The sequence below is a fragment of the Aplysia californica genome, unplaced genomic scaffold (assembly GCF_000002075.1).
Source record: "Aplysia californica isolate F4 #8 unplaced genomic scaffold, AplCal3.0 scaffold00069, whole genome shotgun sequence".
Taxonomy (NCBI): Eukaryota; Metazoa; Mollusca; class Gastropoda; order Aplysiida; family Aplysiidae; genus Aplysia; species Aplysia californica.
Window position 1 is genome coordinate 909,386 of NW_004797339.1, and position 20,955 is coordinate 930,340.

At 41.6% G+C, this 20,955-nt stretch overlaps 1 protein-coding gene across 3 annotated transcripts in view; it reads right to left on the reverse strand.

Annotated features, from left to right (window-relative positions):
• Positions 1 to 502: 502 nt before the first annotated feature.
• The window catches only part of LOC101854702 (mitochondrial import receptor subunit TOM22 homolog), a 23,020-nt gene continuing 2,567 nt past the window's right edge, over positions 503 to 20,955 (reverse strand). Inside the window, exons 1-5 of one of the 3 annotated variants that reach the window (XM_005093773.3) lie at positions 17,856 to 17,914; positions 11,920 to 12,048; positions 11,185 to 11,267; positions 5,416 to 5,649; positions 503 to 1,441 (exon numbers count right to left, since the gene is read on the reverse strand). In XM_005093773.3, coding sequence (XP_005093830.1) covers positions 1,331 to 1,441; positions 5,416 to 5,649; positions 11,185 to 11,267; positions 11,920 to 11,983 — 492 coding nt within the window. In that variant the 5' untranslated portion in view covers positions 11,984 to 12,048; positions 17,856 to 17,914 and the 3' untranslated portion in view covers positions 503 to 1,330. Of the gene's footprint in view, positions 1,442 to 5,415; positions 5,650 to 11,184; positions 11,268 to 11,919; positions 12,049 to 17,841; positions 17,915 to 20,955 lie in introns of those variants that run through there. The other 2 variants (XM_005093774.3, XM_035968593.1) reach the window with 2 other exon arrangements.

The following is a 20,955-nucleotide window of genomic DNA, read 5'->3' on the forward strand; positions in this document are numbered from 1 at the left end:
TTTGGTAGGAAAGAAGGAGCAAACCACACCAGAGCACCCGCCAACCACCCACAATTCTCTTGATATTTTTACCAAGACTAATATAGCAAACCTAGTACGTCTGAATAGGCGAGAATAAAGGGAAAAAAACAGGAATCAAGAATGGTCTGGTCCTTTTAACCCTGAGTTCTTTTCTGTTTTCGTTACTGATCCCAAGAAAATATCTTGGTCACAAAGGGAAGTTTTGTAATCAAGTTTCCATAAAAACCTGACAAAAAAACGCTGTTTCCTCTCCCAATAATTCTTTTTTGTTTAGTTTAAGCAGAAGTTTTACGACGCTCGCAACTGCAAAAGGTCATATGAGCGCCAGAAGACTAGAGGTGTTACAAGAGTTATAAACATAAAAAAGAAGAAGGGGAGATAAGGACAATAGATGTTTGATAGGAAAGAAGAAGCAAATCACACCAGAGCACCCGTCAACCATCCACCAATAATTCTACAAAGAGAAGAAAACAAAGCCAAATTAGAAATGTCCTTTGGATTTTATTCATTTCCCTCAACACCTTCATATTCAACCACTGAAAATGACAACATTCGCTGAAAATGGATCTGCATTCTTTCAGGTATCAGCCTTGTCCAAGATGTGTTAATTTAGCAAGAAACATTCCCCATTCAGGCATAACACCCACCATCCTCAACACCTGTCCACTCTAATATCACACAAAGGAAGCAGAAAACATGCACAGTGCAATCACATAACCCATGATGACAGTATAAAACCAAATGAGACTCAAATAAAAACACAGACAGACACACACTCTTTCTCTCACCCATACACATATTGTTCACATACATTCCATGAGATAGTTATTAAAACTTCGGAGCAATCTGGGTTTGATTCATTGCTGCAACAGGGTGGCCATTTAACTTCTTTCTCACATTGTTTATTTCAAGGTCAAACACTCATGTTTACCTGTTTTACCATAAAAATGACAAACAACAGTAAAGCTGTCCTAATACTTTTAATAAACACTACAAAAGTATTTTAGTACTCAAAATCTATTGAAATAATGTAATTCTTGTTTGTTTCCAACAATTCTCTGGGCTCTTAGGCACTTCACACCCCATAACCCATTTTCATTTCAACCTCTGTGATCTGTAAAATAAAATAAAAATTATCACAAAAATTAGTTTTATTTTTTTCATCAGCTCAAACTGCATGATGTGCAGTGCATCAAACCTCTCAAACCAGATGAATATCTTTTCACCAATAGTCCAAACTGAAAGCATCCTGAGGATTTGCTCCGAAAGAGAGCAGAGGACAGCAGTGTAAGCTTGGCCACATGTCGCACTACTCTTTCCTTGCCGCAGCACCGGGGGGAGGGGGCATCATACCCATGCCTGGCAGGAGGTTGTTGCTGGCTGCTGACCCAGACACTGCTGCATTTGGTCCTAGCAAAATCTGAAGAGAGAAAAAACAACATCATGAATCAGGCACAAGCACTTCTATACAACACTGGTCCTATCCTGTTGAGAAATAGTAAAAGCACAAATGTTAATTAACAAAAGTAAGAAAATGACAGGCAGGTACACAGAAGTACATGCACAACCTTAAAAAAGCATCCTTCTAATTACCTGTACAGAGGGAAAAAATCATCAAAAAGACAAAAATGATAGCAAGTGTAATGGACAATAAAACAATAAAAAAGTAATGTCAATTTTTCCAACAATATGTGAGGCAGCGTGGTGGAATCAGGCTCTCGTCAAAATAATCAAAGTGAAGAAACCTGAATTTTTCCGCAGGTTTGTGAATTTTAATCAAATTTTTGTTTTTTTGCTCAACACCTTTCATGCCCATTAAAGAACTCATTTCTGTGAGGATTTTTCATAAAAACGTTGATTAATGGCACAAAAAATGTAAATTTTCAGTTACCACGGACTCTTAAACTAAGGTTATAACCAATCTTTGGCGGCCATTTTCTCACTAGTTTTACCTCTGAAAACTGGTGATCCCAAACTCCTTCATTTGCAAATATCTTGACTTGTATTCAAGATAAATTGATATTTTTTTCATCCAAGTAAAGACAAGTGAACATGCTTTAAGATGATACCAATAACTGTACATGCCCACAAATTGACGAGAGCCTGATTCCGCCACGTTGCCTCACATATAATTCAGGCACTCATATTATAGTAAAACACACACTAAGTGAACATATTATTTTCTTATAGCCTGCATTCATTGCATTTAAAACACATACAAAACATTTGTACATAATGAAAAGACTTCTGCATGCCACTGATTTTGCTATGAGCGTCTAGACTGTAATTGATATATATACAGTCAAACACGGGTAACTCGAATGTGTCCGGGATTCGAAATAGCGTTCGAGATTTCCATAATTTGTCATGTCCATGAAATAGAGCTGGAGTCTGCTCGATTAATCAAAGGCTTGCGAGCAGCGGACGGCTTGCGCCAGAGGCTTGCGAGCAGGCTTGTGCTTTGCTTGCCTCCCGCTCGCTACTAGGGGGAACTTCTGGTGAGTTGTGACTCGCGGACAGTGTTGCTGTACAGTGTCGTGATGTTGGAAACTCTCGTCTCGTGGCTGTGAGCTCAATGCATATTACAGAAGATTTGCACCAAAAGTGCAAGATTGTCTTTTTTCCATAGTCGGGTTTAAAAAAGAAAAAGCTCTATTCAATTAACTTAAAAATTAATAATGGATTTTCTATTCTCACGATGCAATAGCCCGCGGTTTTTTATGTGCACGGGCCAAGCGCTTTGTCGTCGGACGCAAAAGACCTCAGTTCCATTCCCGTAAGGGGAGAAATTTTTACTGAGAACCTCCGTCTTTCTGTTGGGGTGTTGTTCCCTCTCAGTCCAGGTTGGCCCTAACATTGGGTTGAAGTAGGCCTAGCCCGTCTCCTAAATGTCCGGTATTATCTCATTGTGAGTGTAAAACATCTACAAAATAGGTTACATACATACATACAAACGATACAAAAGCCAATCATGACTCCTGGAGTGTTCCATTCTAATGTATTCTAAATCTACTTATTACCACCAGAAACCTAGGTCTCTGTTACTACAATACCACGCTTCCTCTCACTTCATCCACTCGCTCAGCTGATCAACGGCGGGAAGTTAAAAATAGCTTCGGCTCTCTACTTCTTGCACCAAAACAACAAGCACAGCCTCTCCCTTCCTTCACGGTTCAGAGTTCACACTGCGGGCTGTCTGGCTGCTCGCTCCACAGCAAGTGGTTTGCCAGGTTGCGAGCATGTCATAGGAGCCAAAGCAAATCATGGGAGCCAAGAGACTTGCTGGGCTACGAGCAAGTCATAGGGCACAAAGCAAGACACTGGACACAAAGCAAGTCATGGGACTTGCTGTGCTGCAAGCGAGATTCGAGACTTGACGGCCGTCCGCTGCTCGCAAGCCTTCGATTAATCGAGCAGACTTCTGCTCTACGCCGCGCAGTGACACTCTCTCTCTTCCCCTCTCTCTTTTTCTGACGTAAGTGGCTTCGCTGATAGCAAGCAGGGTGGGGAGGATGAGGGGGTCTGACATGAGTGGCTTCGCGGATTGCTAGTTGGTGTGGACTTGAAGCTTAGGCTAGACTCAACTTATCATGCTGGTGATTTGACCTAGTGACTTCAGGCTTGTAACTTGAACTCGGGCTTGCGAGCACGAGCGTATTGACTACCGGGGTACAACTCTACCGTGAAAGCCCCAAATACAAAGAAATAGAGAAAATCAAGGGAGGTAAAAAAAGAAAATAAAACAATTAGCGTGGTTAGCTCCCTTAATGAACGTGTTAAGGGAGTGAAAGATAGAAGAATAAAAAAAGTGAAAGTGGAAAGGAGAAAATGTCACATGTGCACAGGTGACTCCTACTCGTACGTCGTTCCTCTCCTCTCATTTCATAGGCTTACAGAAAGTTACGCCTCTTGCCATCTGCACCTCGCACGTTCCACAGCATGATTGCACACGTGGCGAGCCAGTCATGGGTTGCGTCAGCATCACTCCCCAATCCCCCCCCCTTCCTCCAGCCTCTCACAAGGACCACGTTTTGGCTGTAACAATAACAAAGAAACACCTACCCACGGCCAGAAAGGCTGTAAAGTCGAGTCTTTAGTTGATAATGCAAAGTGGATTAGTCTCGAGATTCGAGTGTCGCGTGTTCTGAGTGTTCGGGAAATCCGTGAAGTCAAATTAAAGAAAACATAGGATAGGGAATGAAACGGGACCGAGCATTATGTTCAAGATATCCGAGAATTTGTGGACAACTGTAATAAATATCAAAACCTACTAACCATCACCAAGGCAACTAGTAACCTTACTCCACTAGCAAAGAGATCTCACCAACATCTTCAAAAATAAAACATAGATTATTATATAACAATAGCATACTCATCCCACCACCCACTTCAACCACACATGCATGAATTCTACTGGTGAAAAACATGAAAGTCTTCAACAGTCAACTCACTGACTGCTAGAGTTGAAATCCCAATCCGACTCTGGCAGCTGGCATTTCAAGGGTGTTTTACAACATTCACTGTTAGATAAGATAACTATTCAAAGGAGACACTTAAAATTCTCACTATTATTTTTTTATTGTGTTTTATAGACGTGAAAACAGATTTTCAATAGTAGTCATACTTTTGTTTGTATAGTTGTTTGTGAAATGTGGACAAAGGTAACTCAGAATAACTTGAGCCACTGGTTGAGGAAGTATATAAAGCAACCTCAAAGGCATGTTATGTTTACCCTTCTTAACAGAATAATTGGTTAAGTATTCTAGGCCACTTTTGTGACCATCTGGCATGCCTTGTTCAATAGCAGAACTCGTAGAAATGAACCCCTTTTCATTGAGAGGTTAAATGATGTGTAAATTCAACCTAAAAATTGCAAAACAGTGCCAGATCTAAAAAATATGCGTTGTAACTTACCAAACCCCCCAAAAAACCCACAGAAGCAACACTGAGGGGTCAAGAGACAAACTGCTAATTTAAACAGATATTAAATAGCATGCCTTCCCTTTCCAGAACTGCCAATACCAACTGCGGGTCAGTAAATGAGGTAAATGAAGAAACAGAAACTGACAGTGCAAGTATTAGCAGTGACTGAGTTGAGAGTGCAGATAATATGTCCAGATGTGACATTTAACCTTAAGACAACCCAATATCAAAATTAAACTGCTTCACTCAAAAGCAACAGAAGCAATCTCTTGGGTGACCAATTTTACGTGCAGTGAAGAAAAACTGCAAGTTAGGCCAACAATTCTACTGAGAGTTAGCTTCAGTACCCTTTGCAGCCTTACAAAAAACACAGCTCACTGAAGGCTACAAACCCTCCATCCCTAAGTTACCACAGGTTTTCAGATGTACAGCTGCTGCTACACCTACAACAACTTCACTACTCAGACAGACCTGTCTTTGCTGTTGAAGTTGTTCCTCGTGCTGCTGGGCTCTCTCTGATTCAAAAATGACAGGAAGAGCCAGGATGACTGCAGAAGAGCTGACAATCCAAAGGGCATTCCGCATCAACCAATATCCACCTTTTGTTAAGGACACCAGGCAGACACCGGCAGTCGAGCAAGTCTTGCGAACACTTTGTGGGAACATTTCTGACAGGCCCATGAGCCTTTCTGCCAGAGACTCATCCTGAAAACAGATTGAAGGTCAACAGTAAGTTTCAACAGCATACTAAGAAATAAAATTACAATGGGCCCTAGCAATAACAGGACCGATGGGACCGACATAATGTCACTTTTAGAGTCGAATCCTGTTATAGGCAGGGATCAAATTTACATACACTGTAACTAATATTTAATGACTGGAATCGTTTCTATTACATACATTTAGATCTACCCACTGCCAATTTATCAGTTATTCCTCCCTTCTTTTCCAGTGCTTTTTTTCTCCTCACTTCTACTTGTTTTTTAAGTATCAAAGTCTCATTGAGGTTGACTAGATATCGCTGGAGATGCAATGGTAATAATATTTAATACTAATTGAATTTATCTCATGATATCTAGGCTCTGTGTGCTTTACAACTTCGCAAAATCGGATAGTTACCACAGTTGGCAAAAGGAACACAATACACGTGTAAGTGTCACGACGTGGTGTAATCAGGCGCTCATCAGTTTTTTGGCATGTGGAGTTATCCGTATCACCTAAAAGCTTATTCATTTGCCTTGCTTTCAATGAAAAAAATACCCATCTATCATGAATGGAAGTCGAGTTATTTGCGATTGAAGGAGGTGGGGTTGCCTATTTTCAGTGATAAAATTCGTGAGAGAATAGCCGCCAAATTTCGGTAACTTCAACAGCTTGTGAGTCTCTCAAAACTGAAAAATTACTGAAATGTTTTTCAGTCATATTCACATAGAAATGCGTTTTGGTGCGGACACAAAAGTGTGGAGCCAAAAAACAAAAATTTGACTAAAATTAGTAAAATTGCCAAACTGGTGGAAAAATACCTGTTTCTTCGATTTTATCATTTTGATGAGTGCCTGACTTTACCATGATGCCTCACATATTTGCGATAGATCTATGGGTCAGTGCATTCTTTTCAATCAATCATTTATTCCCAATACAAGTCTCGCCACCCCACGAGGAGACAATGATGATATAGTGCCAGACCAAGGTCTCAGTAAGTCACTGACTGGATTTGTATCAACACCAAAGTGCATCCTGCTTTCCCTTCCCTCCCCTCACAGTATGACACATTACTAAATGTTTGCAATCAACTCAGGCCTACCATGGGTCACATAAGGGCAGTTCACAATGTTAGTTGTTTTGCTTCATTTGCTTCTTTATGTTTTCTTGTCCAGTTGTTTAGAGATTTTGTCGATGATTGGACCACTGTAGCTGAGCATGTCTGTCCAAATGTCTGCTTTAAAAGAACTTTTTACTATACATTTTAAGAACAAGGACTACGGGATTTATTACCAGCTTGCTTTAGCCATATCCTGTTATTTCTGAGACTGGTTCATAGTGGGACCCACTGTATGTCTGCAATTGATTTCCAAGAGAGTATTTATAAATATGTGTCACGACGTGGTGGAATCAGGCTCTTGCCAATTTTGGGGCAAGTAGAGTTATTGATATTGCCTTACAGCTTGTTCATTTGTCTTGCTTAGGATGAAAAAAAATATCATTTATCTTGAATACAAGTCGAGTTATTTATAAAAATTTGCGAATGAAGGAGCGGAGGTCATCTTGTTTGAGAGCTAAAATTAGTGAGAAAATGGCTGCCAAAGTTGGGTTATTTCCTTAGCTTGGGAGTCCGCGGAAACAAATATGTACATGTTTTAGGCCTTTAATCAACATTTTTCAGTAAAATCCACACAAAAAAGTGTTTCATAATGGGCATGAAAGGTGTTGAGCCAAAAAACAAAAATTCGATAAAAATTCCTAAACCTACGGAAAAAGGCCAGTTTCTTGATTTTCATTATTTTGACGAGCGACTGACTTCACCAAGATGCCTATTATATGATGAAACAGCACAAACACTGACTGTAAAAGCAGATGGTGATGTTTTCAAGCGTACAACAAATACCAACAAATTTATGTGAACTTAAAACTTTACATCAAGGCAACAGGGGCAAATACAAGTATAGTAGTCTCTACTTCAGCACTGCACACACTGTGGTAACGACATTTTGAATTAGCTACTCTGAACTAGCCTATGCAATGATAATCAATAAAGCCAAATTCCTGCCCTACTACTGTTCTTGGTAATAATCAAATCTATTCACTTCAAAGCAGGAATGTTACACAGAGCCTTGTGAGAAAACCAGATTTTAAAAAAACTAGGCCTAAATACAAATGATGAAGTCATCCACAGGGACTCCCAGTGGATGAGGATAAATGAGTTCAGGCTCACATAATTATTAAAAGTAGTGTCAATTGCCACCGAATAAATTAGAGCTCTTTTGCATTGGTGAGTATGTGTGCTCGGTGTTTGTGTTCGTGAACTTCCGCTTACGCACACCTCTGTGTGTGTGTGTGTGTGTGTGTGTGTGTGTGTGTGTGTGTGTGTGTGTGTGTGTGTGTGTGTGAGTGTGTGTGTGTGTGTGTGTGCGTGTGCGTGTGCGTGTGTGTGTGCGTGTGCATGTGTGCATTAATGTATATTGCATGTGTGTGTGTGTGTGTGTGTGTGCGTGTGCATGTGTGTGTGTGTGCATTAATGTATATTGCATGAGAAGAAAGGAAGTAGTAAGAAATGTTTTTGAAAAATGGGTATTCCAATGTGTGTGTGTGTGTGTCTTTTCCTGACCCCCGTCCCCCAATTTATGTTCCCAGATATAATGTGAATTTCTGCTTGAGTTTGTGTGTTTGTGACCTTCTAGGCCTACTTCTAGAATTGCCTGTGTGGTTCTACACCAAAGTGTAGGCTAAGGCTAGCCTAGATCTAAATACGTCTCATTGAAAACACGCCAAGTTGGTACCGTAGCTCGAGACTAGATGCTCATCCAAATAAATTAGTTGAGAACAAATTGACATATTGGACACACATTATGTATAATGCTAAAGATCTAGTGTTGTTTTCAGACTTGACACCGCTTCACTCAGTGGCAATTGACAAAAAGTCAATTTTTGTCAATTGCCACCGCGTCACTCGGTGGCAATTGACGCTACCATTATTATTAACAGAAGTAAGGCTGCAACGGAACACTTTGCCTATAATTGCTAGAAGAAGCAATAATCGAAAAGAGCTGAATGTGCAGGCTTCATCACAACAATAAAAACTATAAAACAACAAATTATAATTATGGAAAAAAATATTTGGTCAGTCGGGAGGAGAAGGGAGGAGAAAAGAAAAAAAAACAAAAACCTTCCGAACCTGGAACTCGAACCCACGCTCAAAGACTTCATACGCAAACACGTTGTCCATTCGGCCATCACAACTCTCAACAAGATTGAGTAGATTAACTCACTTCAGACGGTTCACACAACAGTTGCGTGACCCCCGCCGCGACGCTCGCAACGGGTCTCACAAGCCCTGCGTAACCAACTTTGGAAATTTTTTTTCCGCTCTACAAATCACGCACGGATCGCGAGACCTGCCTCGTACCCTTGTTTGGCCAAGCCTGAGCTACTTAGATTTCGTTTCATATCTCTGGGGCCGGGAATTTTTAAGTTATTGAAGGTGAAGGACAGTGACCCCAACTGGGGTTGAACAGACCGGAACTCGCGCTTTTCTTCTTCTATACAGCTGATAGTAATCCGACAGTCGCGTCGTAGTAACGGTCGAAGAAGTCGCATGAACAAGAATCACATAATTTTGCCGTTTTCTATACTTCTGTACGTTTTACTAGTTCTAGTGTCTCAGAATATGATGTGTCTAATAGTTAGTATCCTGGATATGTACCCGAACACGGCCCGAGTCGTAGTTCTAGGGCTAGATCTAGCACTAGTACCGGTGTTGTTTTTCGCGCAACGAAATCACAACGTCGTGCCGTACATCTGTCTCATGTAATTCAATATATGGGTCTGAATCAATGCACATGCCAGCTTTTATATTTTCACCAAACACTCACACATGGATACAAATCAAACCAGAACACTTTGAACTTTTATTTTTGTTGTTGCAGTGAATTTCATTCTACTTGCCACGTCTCTGGAAATTTTTCAGAAAATCAAATTCATGCCAATTTTTTAAAAATCATACAAATTAAAGTATTAGACTAGATCTAGATCTAGATCTAGACTTAAATCTAGACAACTTTAGTTTTTTGTATTAGATTAAGCTTGAATGTTACTTAACTGTGTCAAAAAGTAATTACAATAGGGTAATTCTGAGAGTTGTGGTGATTTATTGAAATACCCCCAAAAACGCCAGTCTTCAACGCTTGTGACTGGTGAAAGGGCCCAGTCGCAAGTGAGTTAAGCTTCATATATTTACAACACTGTTTCAGAAGTTTCCGAACTGCTAAAACTGGAATCATAGGCCTAACACACAATATTCACCACTAGCCTACCACAGACAATCAGAGCACCACTAGCGCCTGGCTGACGGGCTGCAGCAAGCCGCAAGTATTAAGTACGGCTAGCCGACTAAAGTACAGCTAGACTGGAAGTCTAGCCGTCATTAAGTACGGCTAGCCACTTCGATAGGCCCAAATGTTAACCAACCTCCTTACACACTCACATAACTCGCTTAGAAGCTGAGTCTGAGTAAATAAAACATTTTTTTCGGACCCGAGTCAGAATAGATAAGTACCATATTCAGACTCAAGTCTGAATGGATAAAAAATTATATTTGGACTCGAGTCCGAATAGCTGGCCATCCCTCTCTATTCAACTCTCTCTCTGTCTCATAGTTCATGTACTCATAAACTAAAGACTCATACTCATAGCGGTCGCTCGTTTACAGAAGGAAAGTGGCTATTCTCACCCGCCCGGAAGTTCTCGCAAGATCAATTCCTCCCCTCTTCTCTGCTCTCTCTCCGTCTCTTTCTGAATACTGTCTATCGGTGTGGAGGATCAAATTGACCAAAAACAAAGTTAAAAAATGATGTTAAAACACAAAAGTAAATAAATTTGGTTGTCTACAAAGATGCTACGGCTATTTAACTTTTCGAATCGAGCCGAACTACGCGGGTCGCCATTTTGTTTTGCCCGGAAATTCTCGCGCTACTCCTCTCTCTCTTTCTCTCTCCACTGCCCACAGACAAAATTGTACGCTTTTAGTAGGCTACAGTTGTAATGGAATGTTTGTTCACGGCACAGAATTCTACAATTTTTCTGTTATCACAGTGTAGAATTCTGTGGTTTAGGGTGAACGCAAAATTTGGTGAACGCGCACCGGGTGAGAATAGCCACAAGACTCGCCTGCACTATTCTGAGGTGGCCTTACAGAAGTCCTCCCCAATGTTCTACAAAGGGTTTATTGATAAGACTGGTATTTTCTGCTCTATATTTTTTGCAAAACTAGATATCTAGATCCAGCGTTGTAGCATAAGCACGTGTGCTGTTGTTCTGTTGTTTTCGACAAAGTCATAGAGAGGCAGTGACCGGCGCAGTGACAAAAGTCTACTTTCTCTTTCAATGCAGCCTCGTAAAGAGGGACGCATACAAGAGTCCTATATGTACTTGTACCTTTCAAACGAGAGAGTTTTTATCTCAATGCACGAATTACCAAATACGCACACAAAAACAGATTTTCGAGCAGGATTATAATCCTCTTACCTCATCTAAGTCGTCGTCGTCGATCGCTCTCCTTGGATCCTTCGCCATTTTCTTCTTGCAATGTCGTGATGAAGGTTCATGTCCTGTTAAGGTCAAATGAGGTAGAGCATTCATTAGGGCCTAGTTACCGAAAATAGCCGGAGGACAAACCTGCGCGGCTGGGTCCTGGGATTTCTGCTATTTCTTGGAGGGGGGAGGGGGCGGAAGCTGTTGGCTTTTCTTGAGAAGCATCTCTGTTCATTGTATCAGATTATAAATTATTGATATGATATGCTAGACGCAGTATTCCATTTCAGTTTCAGATTCATACAACAGTTTAAGCTACATTGCCATGATGGCATCACAGTTTTACAGATGGTGTGTTCGCCTTCACTATTAGAAGTCCATATTATTCTATTCCACAAGAAATACCCAAAAGGGGTTATAATAGGCACAATAAACGCATTTTACGTGCAGTGTACTATGAATATAATATGATGTACAGTACTGAAAATAAACAATTTTGTTGTTACCAGTCAACACCCAGCACTCATTAATTCTTTTTCCATGAATTCCAGAGACAATAGGTTTGTTGAGAACCATTTATAATGATCTGTTTTATCGTCATCATTACATCACTTGATGATGTTAATGTCGATGAGGAGAAAGGGCAGGAAGAGGACTGTCACATGACTGAGCATGTGTCAGTAATTCCCCGTTTAAGTGAACATTTTAGTTTGTTTGCACACCACCTACCTGACATTGGCGAAGGTGGACAGAAAGGCTTCTCAGCCAGAGAGGAGCAGGTTGAACGAGCCATTTTCCAACTTCTTCAGCTTCAATTGAACTTGAATGCGGCTAAAGAAGATTGGCGGGATGATGTTTCTGAAGATCATGTCAATGAAAGTAGGCTATTAGAAAACACGAAGTACACATGTACAAACAATGTACCAACAGAGAAAGTGATGTAGCCGCTGCTGTTGCTGTGTCACTGTTATTGCCATTGCTGCAACCCCCACTAGACTTGCTGTTGTTGCTGGTACTCTTGTTGCTACACCGGTATTGTACTACGTTTGTCTTCGCTGTAATATAAGTTATGGTGGTTGTGATATAGATATTGCTGTTACTGCTGCTGCTATTATAATTTCATTGCTGTACAACTGTCGCTACTGTTGTTGTCGTCGATGTTATTGCTGCTATCATTCGTGTCACCATAATTTACTGGATCGGTGTACAATATGCTTAGATAGTATTAGTAACAGTCCCAAAATTGCAGTCTTTTGTGCAGCATTTTGGTACGACGAGCGCAGTGTTTTTTTTTCATACTATACAAATGTATCGATCGTCTTATGGTCGTCCACGGATTTGATGGCAAATATCCTTATTCGTTAGTACTTATGTCATCATCATCGGCGATCATGGTTCTCCATTCATTCCTTTGCTCGGATGCTCTCAAAAAAGCTACGTTTCCCTGATCTTTCCCTGTTACCCATTTGTTTAGGTTCCCTGGGTATGTTGTTCTGGGCCTACCCCTGCCTCGTTTGCCCTCAATTTTGCCAGTGAGGGCTAGATGTTCAAGACCCTTAGAGTAGCTTGACCCCGTCTCGGCCACTGCTGGTGTGCGGCCAGTTCTCATAACTCACATTCCAGTTGCTGTAAGGCTTTGAATAAACCACTGTAGGCTAGCTTCTCTTGGGTCTGCCAATGCGTTCACTTTCATTTCCGGTCTTTCCCGCTGTTCCGACACACGTGATGCGAGTTTGAACTTTTCAACCCAGAAATTTTTTTTCATTAGCTCTTACCACAACCTAAATATTATTATTTTGTCAACTAAGTGTGGTTTCTGTGTTTTAAAATGCATGTTTTTAAGCCTAACATTGTATAAATATTGCTCAAACGTAAACTTTCGGAGAAACGTCGACGGACGCAGCCAGGGCAGGGTAATTTTTCATGTGGGTCCACATGCGGTCGAATCGGTCGCACCGAGGACGGGCTTTACAGTAGAGGTCCTGGCCGCGGCCAGAGTCCAAAATGATAGATAGCCCTGGTCAAATTAAGGCTAAAGTCTTGAGATAGAATCTAGACTTTGTTCTTGATAGAGGTAGGCTGTTTGCAAAGCTTTTTGTCCACTTAATAAAGCTAGATGTAGATCCACTGGTAACAAAGCAATAAGATATTTTCAAGCACGGCACCGATCTCAGTGGCCTAGTGGTATGGCGTCCTTCTCGGGAATGGAAGATCGTGGGTTCAATTCCCGACCAGGTCATACCTAAGACTAAAAAAACTGGCAATCTAGATCTAGTAGCTGTCCCACCTGGCGTCGGCATTATGGGACGAGTGCTATGATGGGTTTGCCCGGTGTTAGTACACTGTGACTAGATGGGATAATAAGTTCTGTTACATTTCATATCCCAGGGTAACAGCACGTTAATTTGCCTAAATGACCTACTGGTTTTCATTAGAGATGTTAAAGGCCAACTCAAACAAAAACTCAAGTATGGCATGGAGTGAACTCTAATCTATCCAAAAAATGTGTTTTCCCAAGCAAGTCTCAAAATGAGTGGGAAACCGAAGGGGACAAAAGAAGCTTTAGACAATGTGTAACAAGCAGTCAGTGAAGGGATGGGGAGATGCCAAGTCAATCTGAGACTGAAACATTCCTTCATTCTTCCTACTTTGCAACGCAGGAATAATTGCGGCAAGAGAAAGACATCGCTGGAAAACCTTCCATTGCTCCTCAGGGGACAAGAATTCATTGACTCTTTAATCAACAAGGAGAGAAAGATCAAAAGGAAAGCAGAGATGGAAATTAGAAAAGTGGACAGAGTAAAGCCAAAATGGAAGAGGAGAAATGGAAGACGGGAAAAGAAAGAGAAAAACAGCGAGGGGAGCAGAAGAAGCAAAGTGGAGAAAGAAAATAGAAAGAAGATGCAAGAAGAGAGAAGACTAGCCGAGGAGAAGGGGACGGAGAATAAGAAGAAGCAAAAGAAAAGAAGTCATACCTAAGACTAAAAAACTGGCAATCTAGATCTAGTAGCTGTCCCACCTGGCGTCGGCATTATGGGACGAGTGCTATGACGGGTTGGCCCGTGAAAGGAAACAAATCCAAGAAGAGGTTGAGCGATTCAGACTATGATACATGTACAAGTGCAGCTATCAATGAAAGTGAAATGATACTGTTTGATGAAGATGACCTGCAGTTGGAAGATTTCATTGGAGAAGAATGTTCGACTGAGGAATCCATGTTTGCTGAAGTGGGGGTTGTGGAAAGACATGAAACTCCACAGAGATGACACTTGGACAATGAAACGCTTGAACTTGATGAAGGATCAAGAGTCGGACCACAGACGGAGAGAAATAAAACAGTGTTGCTGCTGACAATGAAGGAAATAGGAAACAAAAGACATGTGGTTGAAGTAGAAGAAACAGAAAGAGAAGACATCCTTGAGAGTGAAGGAGATGGGAACAAAAGACCAGTCGTTGAACTTGGAGTAGAAAGAGAATAATAATATGCTATGCGTGAGATGAATGAAGAAGAGGTGGAGGACTGGAACATGGTTGGAACTGGAAAAGAAATGCAGGCATTGCCTTAAGAGGAAGGAAGGCCAGACACTGTGAAAGAGGAGAGCGGGGATTCACTTGGTCAGCATGACGGTGGAGATCGTACCTTGAGGCCAGAGACGTGAGACTTGTCCGTTCTGCTCTTATCAAGAGTATACGAAATCTAGATCTAGATCTACCATCCTTGCACTTTTTTGCATAGATCTAGATCTACGCTGTCATTGATTTCCATTTTGTTTGCATGCTCTGGTCAAAAGTAGATTGAATCTCGTTTAAGTTGTAGATCTATGTACCATTCTTTAATTTTGAACGTTCCCGTTTGCATTCTGAGTCACTGATTTCCATTTCGTTTGCATGCTCTGATCAAGAGTCTGTTGAATCTCATTCAAGTTGAAAGTAGGCCTACCATATTTCAAATTGCACCTTATGCGTTTGTTATTGATTCATTCATTGTTTGTCATGTTTTCAAGTGTTTGAAGCTTGTTTAACGGCCTGGCCGCATAACGGGTATGGATTCGGCCGCACCTAAGTCAGGCGGCCGCATCGTTGGCTCGTCGTCGGCCGCACACAGGGCTGCCGGCCGTCAAGTGGTACGCCGAAGTTGTGCAGAAAACACACACTGCACTCTATACTTGAAGTCTTTAAATTCCCGGCCAGGTCAGGACCCTTCCTGCGGCTTTTTTCTCCTCGAAAATCAAGTTGGGAATCTCTTAGTGCAGAAACAGTGCTAGCTAGGGGGGAATGTTCGCTCGTGGCCGCAAGTGGTCAAATTACTCTATGTCTATTCAGGTGTCCCAAAAACTGCATTTGTCGTTTCCTGATTGTTTTTAACATTGAGCGTCCCACGTGGGTTTCATCAAGTACTACCTCATTGATTTATTTTCCTTCCACGATACTCTTAGCAGTCTCATAAGAAACCACATTTCTGTTGCTTCTATTTTATTTTCACTGTCTTTAGTGATTGTCCAGCATTCACGGCCATAATATAGAAGGGTTGACTAAACATAGCACTTCAGAACTTTCATTTTGGTTTTCATCGGGAAGTACTAAGATTTGGTATTGTTTACTATTCTTTCTTGTTATTGTTCTGATGTGTTGTTTTTCCATGTTTTTGTATTTATATAGCTCTAGCGTAATGTTGTTCCAACCTTTTTGTTTTTATAAAAGTGTTATTTTAGAGTGTGTCTCTACCGAAACCGAATACTGACTCTGGCAGGCCCCTTGTGTGTGATTCCATGGTCCACATGTTAGATCCTGTACTTTTTTCTTGAATTACACGTCTTCAGGGTTAAAACGGCCAGTCCATGGATGGGTTGACACACGCCATTATTTGTTAATTGTTATGGTTGATTACTTGCTTTTTTAAAAATTTCATTCTGTTGTGAAACCTTTATTTTTCACGTTTTTACACTCTGTGTGTCTACAAATGATATTCTGGATGCTTAAAACAGAGGAAGAATTTTGGTGTTTTAGATTAAGTTATCTCTATCAACATATCGCTATATATAGATATTAGGTCTAGATCTAGATCTAGATCTAGATCTAGATCTAGATCTAGATCTAGATCTATCTAGATCTATATAGATCTATATACATCGTAACAGAGAGTTGAAATCTTGAAAATTAATGGCAACTTTTTTGGCAACTTTCTGCGTCTTGGACAAAATCTTACTAGCCCACAGCACGGCGGTCTACGGCACGGTACTACAGTCTGGGCCGTAAGTCCCAAAGACTAGACTCTGTTTTGTTTTAGTAAGGTTTTACGGTGATCGCAACTGCATAAAGTCATATGAGTGCCAAGGGGTTGATGTCAACAGAGAAGTCCAAACGGGGAATCGGGCTTACGACTCTGCTCACCTCTCTAGCCTCAACAGCACAAAGTCTGTTTCGACTATCAAGGCACCCCGTAAATGTAAGTGTGTATGCCTATACTATAAGTATGTGCTTTCGGACAGTGGTTTTAGTAGAGTCTACTTGTATCCAGGGGCGAAGTGTCTATATAATCAAATAATCACTGCTTCCCTTTCTAATTTTGAAACATTGTCGCTGTCAAATTCATCCTTAAACGTAAACCTCATAAATTAAATGTAAAAAGACGTTCGTAACCAACAACGAACAGTATGCCTAACATTCAAAACAGTTTCACGGCCACAGAAATAGCCTCCTCACCCCTCTCGGGCCACTCCATAAGCAGTCGCAAGCTTTGATTAAGTGTAAGCTTAAAGTGAGGCTGGAATAGAGTTGAAGGGAACATGTGCATGGCAGTCAAAGCTGTTTCATTGCCACATATACCCTGTTCACCCCTTTGGGGCCACAGTTAAAATCAATCACAAGCCCTGATTAAGTAAGCTAACTAACACTGGTCGAGTCTACCTCACAAATGTGAGGGGAACTAACTCTTAATAATCTCTTGACTGCTGCTTGTGCTTGGTTTTTTTCCTCGACTTTTTACCGTCCTATAATCAGATCGTGACCTCGATTATGACACCAGCTCTTGGCCGCGAAAGGCTAACAAAAACAGCCAAATGTGAAATTTAAAAAATAATAATTGTCATGTTCTACCAAAGAGTTAGACTCACTGGTAGATCTTTAACATATAGATCTAGTACTGACATCTCTGCTTCTTTGCTTTGTGTTTATGTATTCACATCTAAAGTTAAGTTTAATTTTAGTGGGAACTGATATTTAATAAGATACTTTCCCGATTATTTTGGCGGTTGAACATACAATATGAATTCCGGATTTGTTTTCCTTCACAACTCTGAGTCGCCGCCTCGAGTAAGATTCTTGTAGTGTGATATCTACAGGCCATATCTGGTCCCATTTCACTTTGATTACCCTGTCAAACAAGTCAGCCTTCGCCCCTGCTTGTATCCCTTCGGATTTGTCAATGCAATGCCTAACCGTTATGGTTGGGTCAGACAGATAGGCAAGGAAATCGTTACAGAATAAGGTCAAAATGGCACACAGATGATCCACCTTACTCCCCTATTAGATTTATACCAAAGAACGAAACAAAGTAACACTTTGCCAAAGTTCCAAATAAAGGGGTAGATCTATCACTCCAGTGGGACGTTTGTAGATGGAAGAAACTGACAGGTTGTAGCCTTTGCCTACCTCTGCAGACCTACCATGCGCCAAGAAATGTCGAGACAGACAAGGAGGATCACGATGGCGTTAGGCCTATGGGAAATAAAGAACGGAAGACGTTTCGTTCGTGCACTAGGCCTATTGTTGAAGTGCAGTGCGGTGCAACTTGATATTTCAGCAAGTCTGGCATGATTATGCGCAAATTTGAGGTCGAGGGACAGCGTTGTATTTTGTTGTTGTTGTTGTAGGTGGTGGTGGTGGTGGTGGTGTGTGTGAGTGTGTGTGTGTGTGTGTGTGTGTGTGTGCGCGCGCGCGCGCGCGTGCTTATGTAGCAGGCGGGCTTAGATTTAGATAGCAACAGTCAATAATTCGTCTGTCGCGACCCTGAGAAGAGTGTTTCTAGCCAGGGTTACCGCCTCCTTCGGGTGACCTGAAAAACTGCCGTCCGCTAAGCAGAAGGTCATGTTGAAGATGAAAGACCTAAATATGTTAATGTTTCATGAAGGTTGTTTTTTTTCTTTCTTTTTTTTTTCTTTTTTCTTGTAGGGGTGTTATTGGAGCCAGGTTCCCCGCGGGTTTTCTTTTGGGAGATAACAGGCTTTGCTCAGTGATCGTGCATCTGGCTGATAGGTGCCCTATGTGCTTCATCATTCCGTTTGATGATTTTGTGTCAGGGGGGTTCTGTTGTTCCCGATGTTGCTGTTGCTGTTGTTGTTGTTGTTTGGGGTTCCATTTTTGTTTTGCTTGTGTTGTTCTATTTGTTGGGGTTCTTTGGGGGAGGGGTTGCTCGTTTGTTTGTTCGTTTTATTTTGTTTTGTTATGTTTTGTTTGGGTTTGGGGGGAGAGGGGCGTTGGTGGGAGTTTAGGGGGGGGGGGGGTTGAGAGGTGATGCTATAGTAACGCATTACATGTACTTTACCTAAATAGCAAGAAAACTGACTCAGAAAAATATATTTCAGAAGAAAAAAAATCAAAGCAGAGCATATTACATAAATTATTATTCCATGGTAGCCTAGCCTATCCACAGCAACATATATAGTATAATTATAGGCCTATCGTGAATGCATGATGTATCTCATACCGAACAATTTTAAGTAAAACTATTTAAAAGTTCCAAAGCCGTGCAGTGATTCCAAACCCTTAATATTGTGGTCGTTTCCAATCGCATTGACATCCACATCCTTAAAAAAGGGCTGGGCATAGAGGCAGGAGAGGGTAGTGCAACTAAGCGGTAATCGGCCTGCAAGCATCTCCCTAATACATTATGATGTATTGCGAACTGACAAAATTCCACGTGCAAATACCCGTTACAGAATGGTTATTGGGTCAATACCACGTCCTCTAATTCTGATATCTGCTGGTGGAATGTCTTTAATGTAAGTTTTAATGCCTGCCCCGTGAAACACCTGTTCGTCTGGGAATCATGCCCATCCACCTGTCAGAGAAATAATGCCCGCAATGGACGTTCAATTCAGAGGTCCTGCCTCGTGATAGACCTTACAGAGTCTGTACACGCGTTAGCCAATACCATACCCAGGGCCTCTTGTTGTGTTAAAGCTGTTGACTGTTGAGCGTTTTCTCTTGGTGTAAATCAGGTCTCGCTGGCATACATCAGAAAGTTCAGAATGCATGTCCGGAAAACTTATACCTTGATCTTGCATTGGGATCTCAATTACCATTGAACCAAACTTTCTTTGCTAGTCCACCCAAAATAGTGGAAACGTTGCAGGGTCTGGTGTTTTTAACTCTTGATCAAGAGTGTGCGTGCTTTTGACAGTTGGACCTGTAGGCTTATACGCCTGAGGAGTACCCTAAAACTTCTAGTCTTTCACTTCCAAGAGAGATTCCTGGTTGCCCTGAAGGTTCTCCTCAAAAGTAAACTTGCGTCTTTTCCTGCAGGTCTTCAAACCCGTTTCCCACGCAGCTGAAAGGATGTAGATCGCATTTTGCAGTTTTTTGTCAAAGTGAATTACAACAGCTGCATTATCTGCATAAAGTATGTCTGGTTATCTGACAACACTCTAAATCCTTGTCCTTCTCTTCGGTACGCTGTAAAGTTTTCCATCAGAGCGTGAGTAGATGACAAAATTGTGTTCCTTTGTTATTCGGAAAGGTGTGATAATAGAGCTGAAGCTACAAATGTGTTTGGGTTTGCTGTTTTTGTTTTTGTTTTGTTTGTTTTTTATGTGGGTTTTTTGTGGGTTTTACGGCGCTCGCAACTGCATACGGTCATATGAGCGCGCGGGACATATAAACATTTTTAGTTGGTAGGAAATTTTGAATTTTGCTCGGGTGGCGGCCGAAGCATACGATTTTAGACTACAAAGGGACCTCCGAGATTTTTCGCCCTTATCCGATAAGGCTATGTGTCCTCGTTTAATATCATGAGATCAGGGGTGTGGCTGAAGACAGCAGTAAGAAGGAGCCAAGGAGTAACACTACAAAGGCTGCAGAAAGAGCCAGGAGCTCAGAGGAGAAGGCAGAGGAGGTGAGGGGGTGGGGACAGAAAGAGAAGACAAAAGCAGACAGCAGGATATGTAGCAGAAAGGGATGTTAAAGGAGACAATTTTAGAGTGGAAAATTTTCCGTCGCTATCCAGATTCGAACCTAGGACCTATTGAATGAGAGCCCCCTAATGTGTGTTTGACGAAGGGTGGGTTCAGTTTGGGTAAAAAGAAACACGTCAACACGATCAGAGTCATTTAATGTAAAGAACAAGAAAGAGACATACTGCAAGAACTGGGGGAAATGAAATAAAGAAGATCTCGAACCCTCGCGTGGGGTGGGCAATTGTACTTAGCGACACCCATCCGCAGTGTCGCCGGTATTGCGGGAATCTCCAGCCACATGTTTCTTACGACGAGTGGGAGATCGATAGCTCTAGGCTGCTGCTGGCATGATTATCGACCCAGTGTGGCGAGTAGAAGCACCCCCCCCCCCCCCTTTTTTCCCCTCCCCTCAACCAGAGAGTGTTTACAGTAACAGAGAGGCGGCACTCGTGACAGTGCAATGTTTCGCGTATCGCCTGGCGCGGGACGCGAAAACCTTTATGCGCGGTAATCGCTGCTCAGGTCGTGAGAAAATGAATTGCCCTCAGTAGTTCGCTCACTAGGTTACTAGGCCTTGAACAAAGAATGGGGT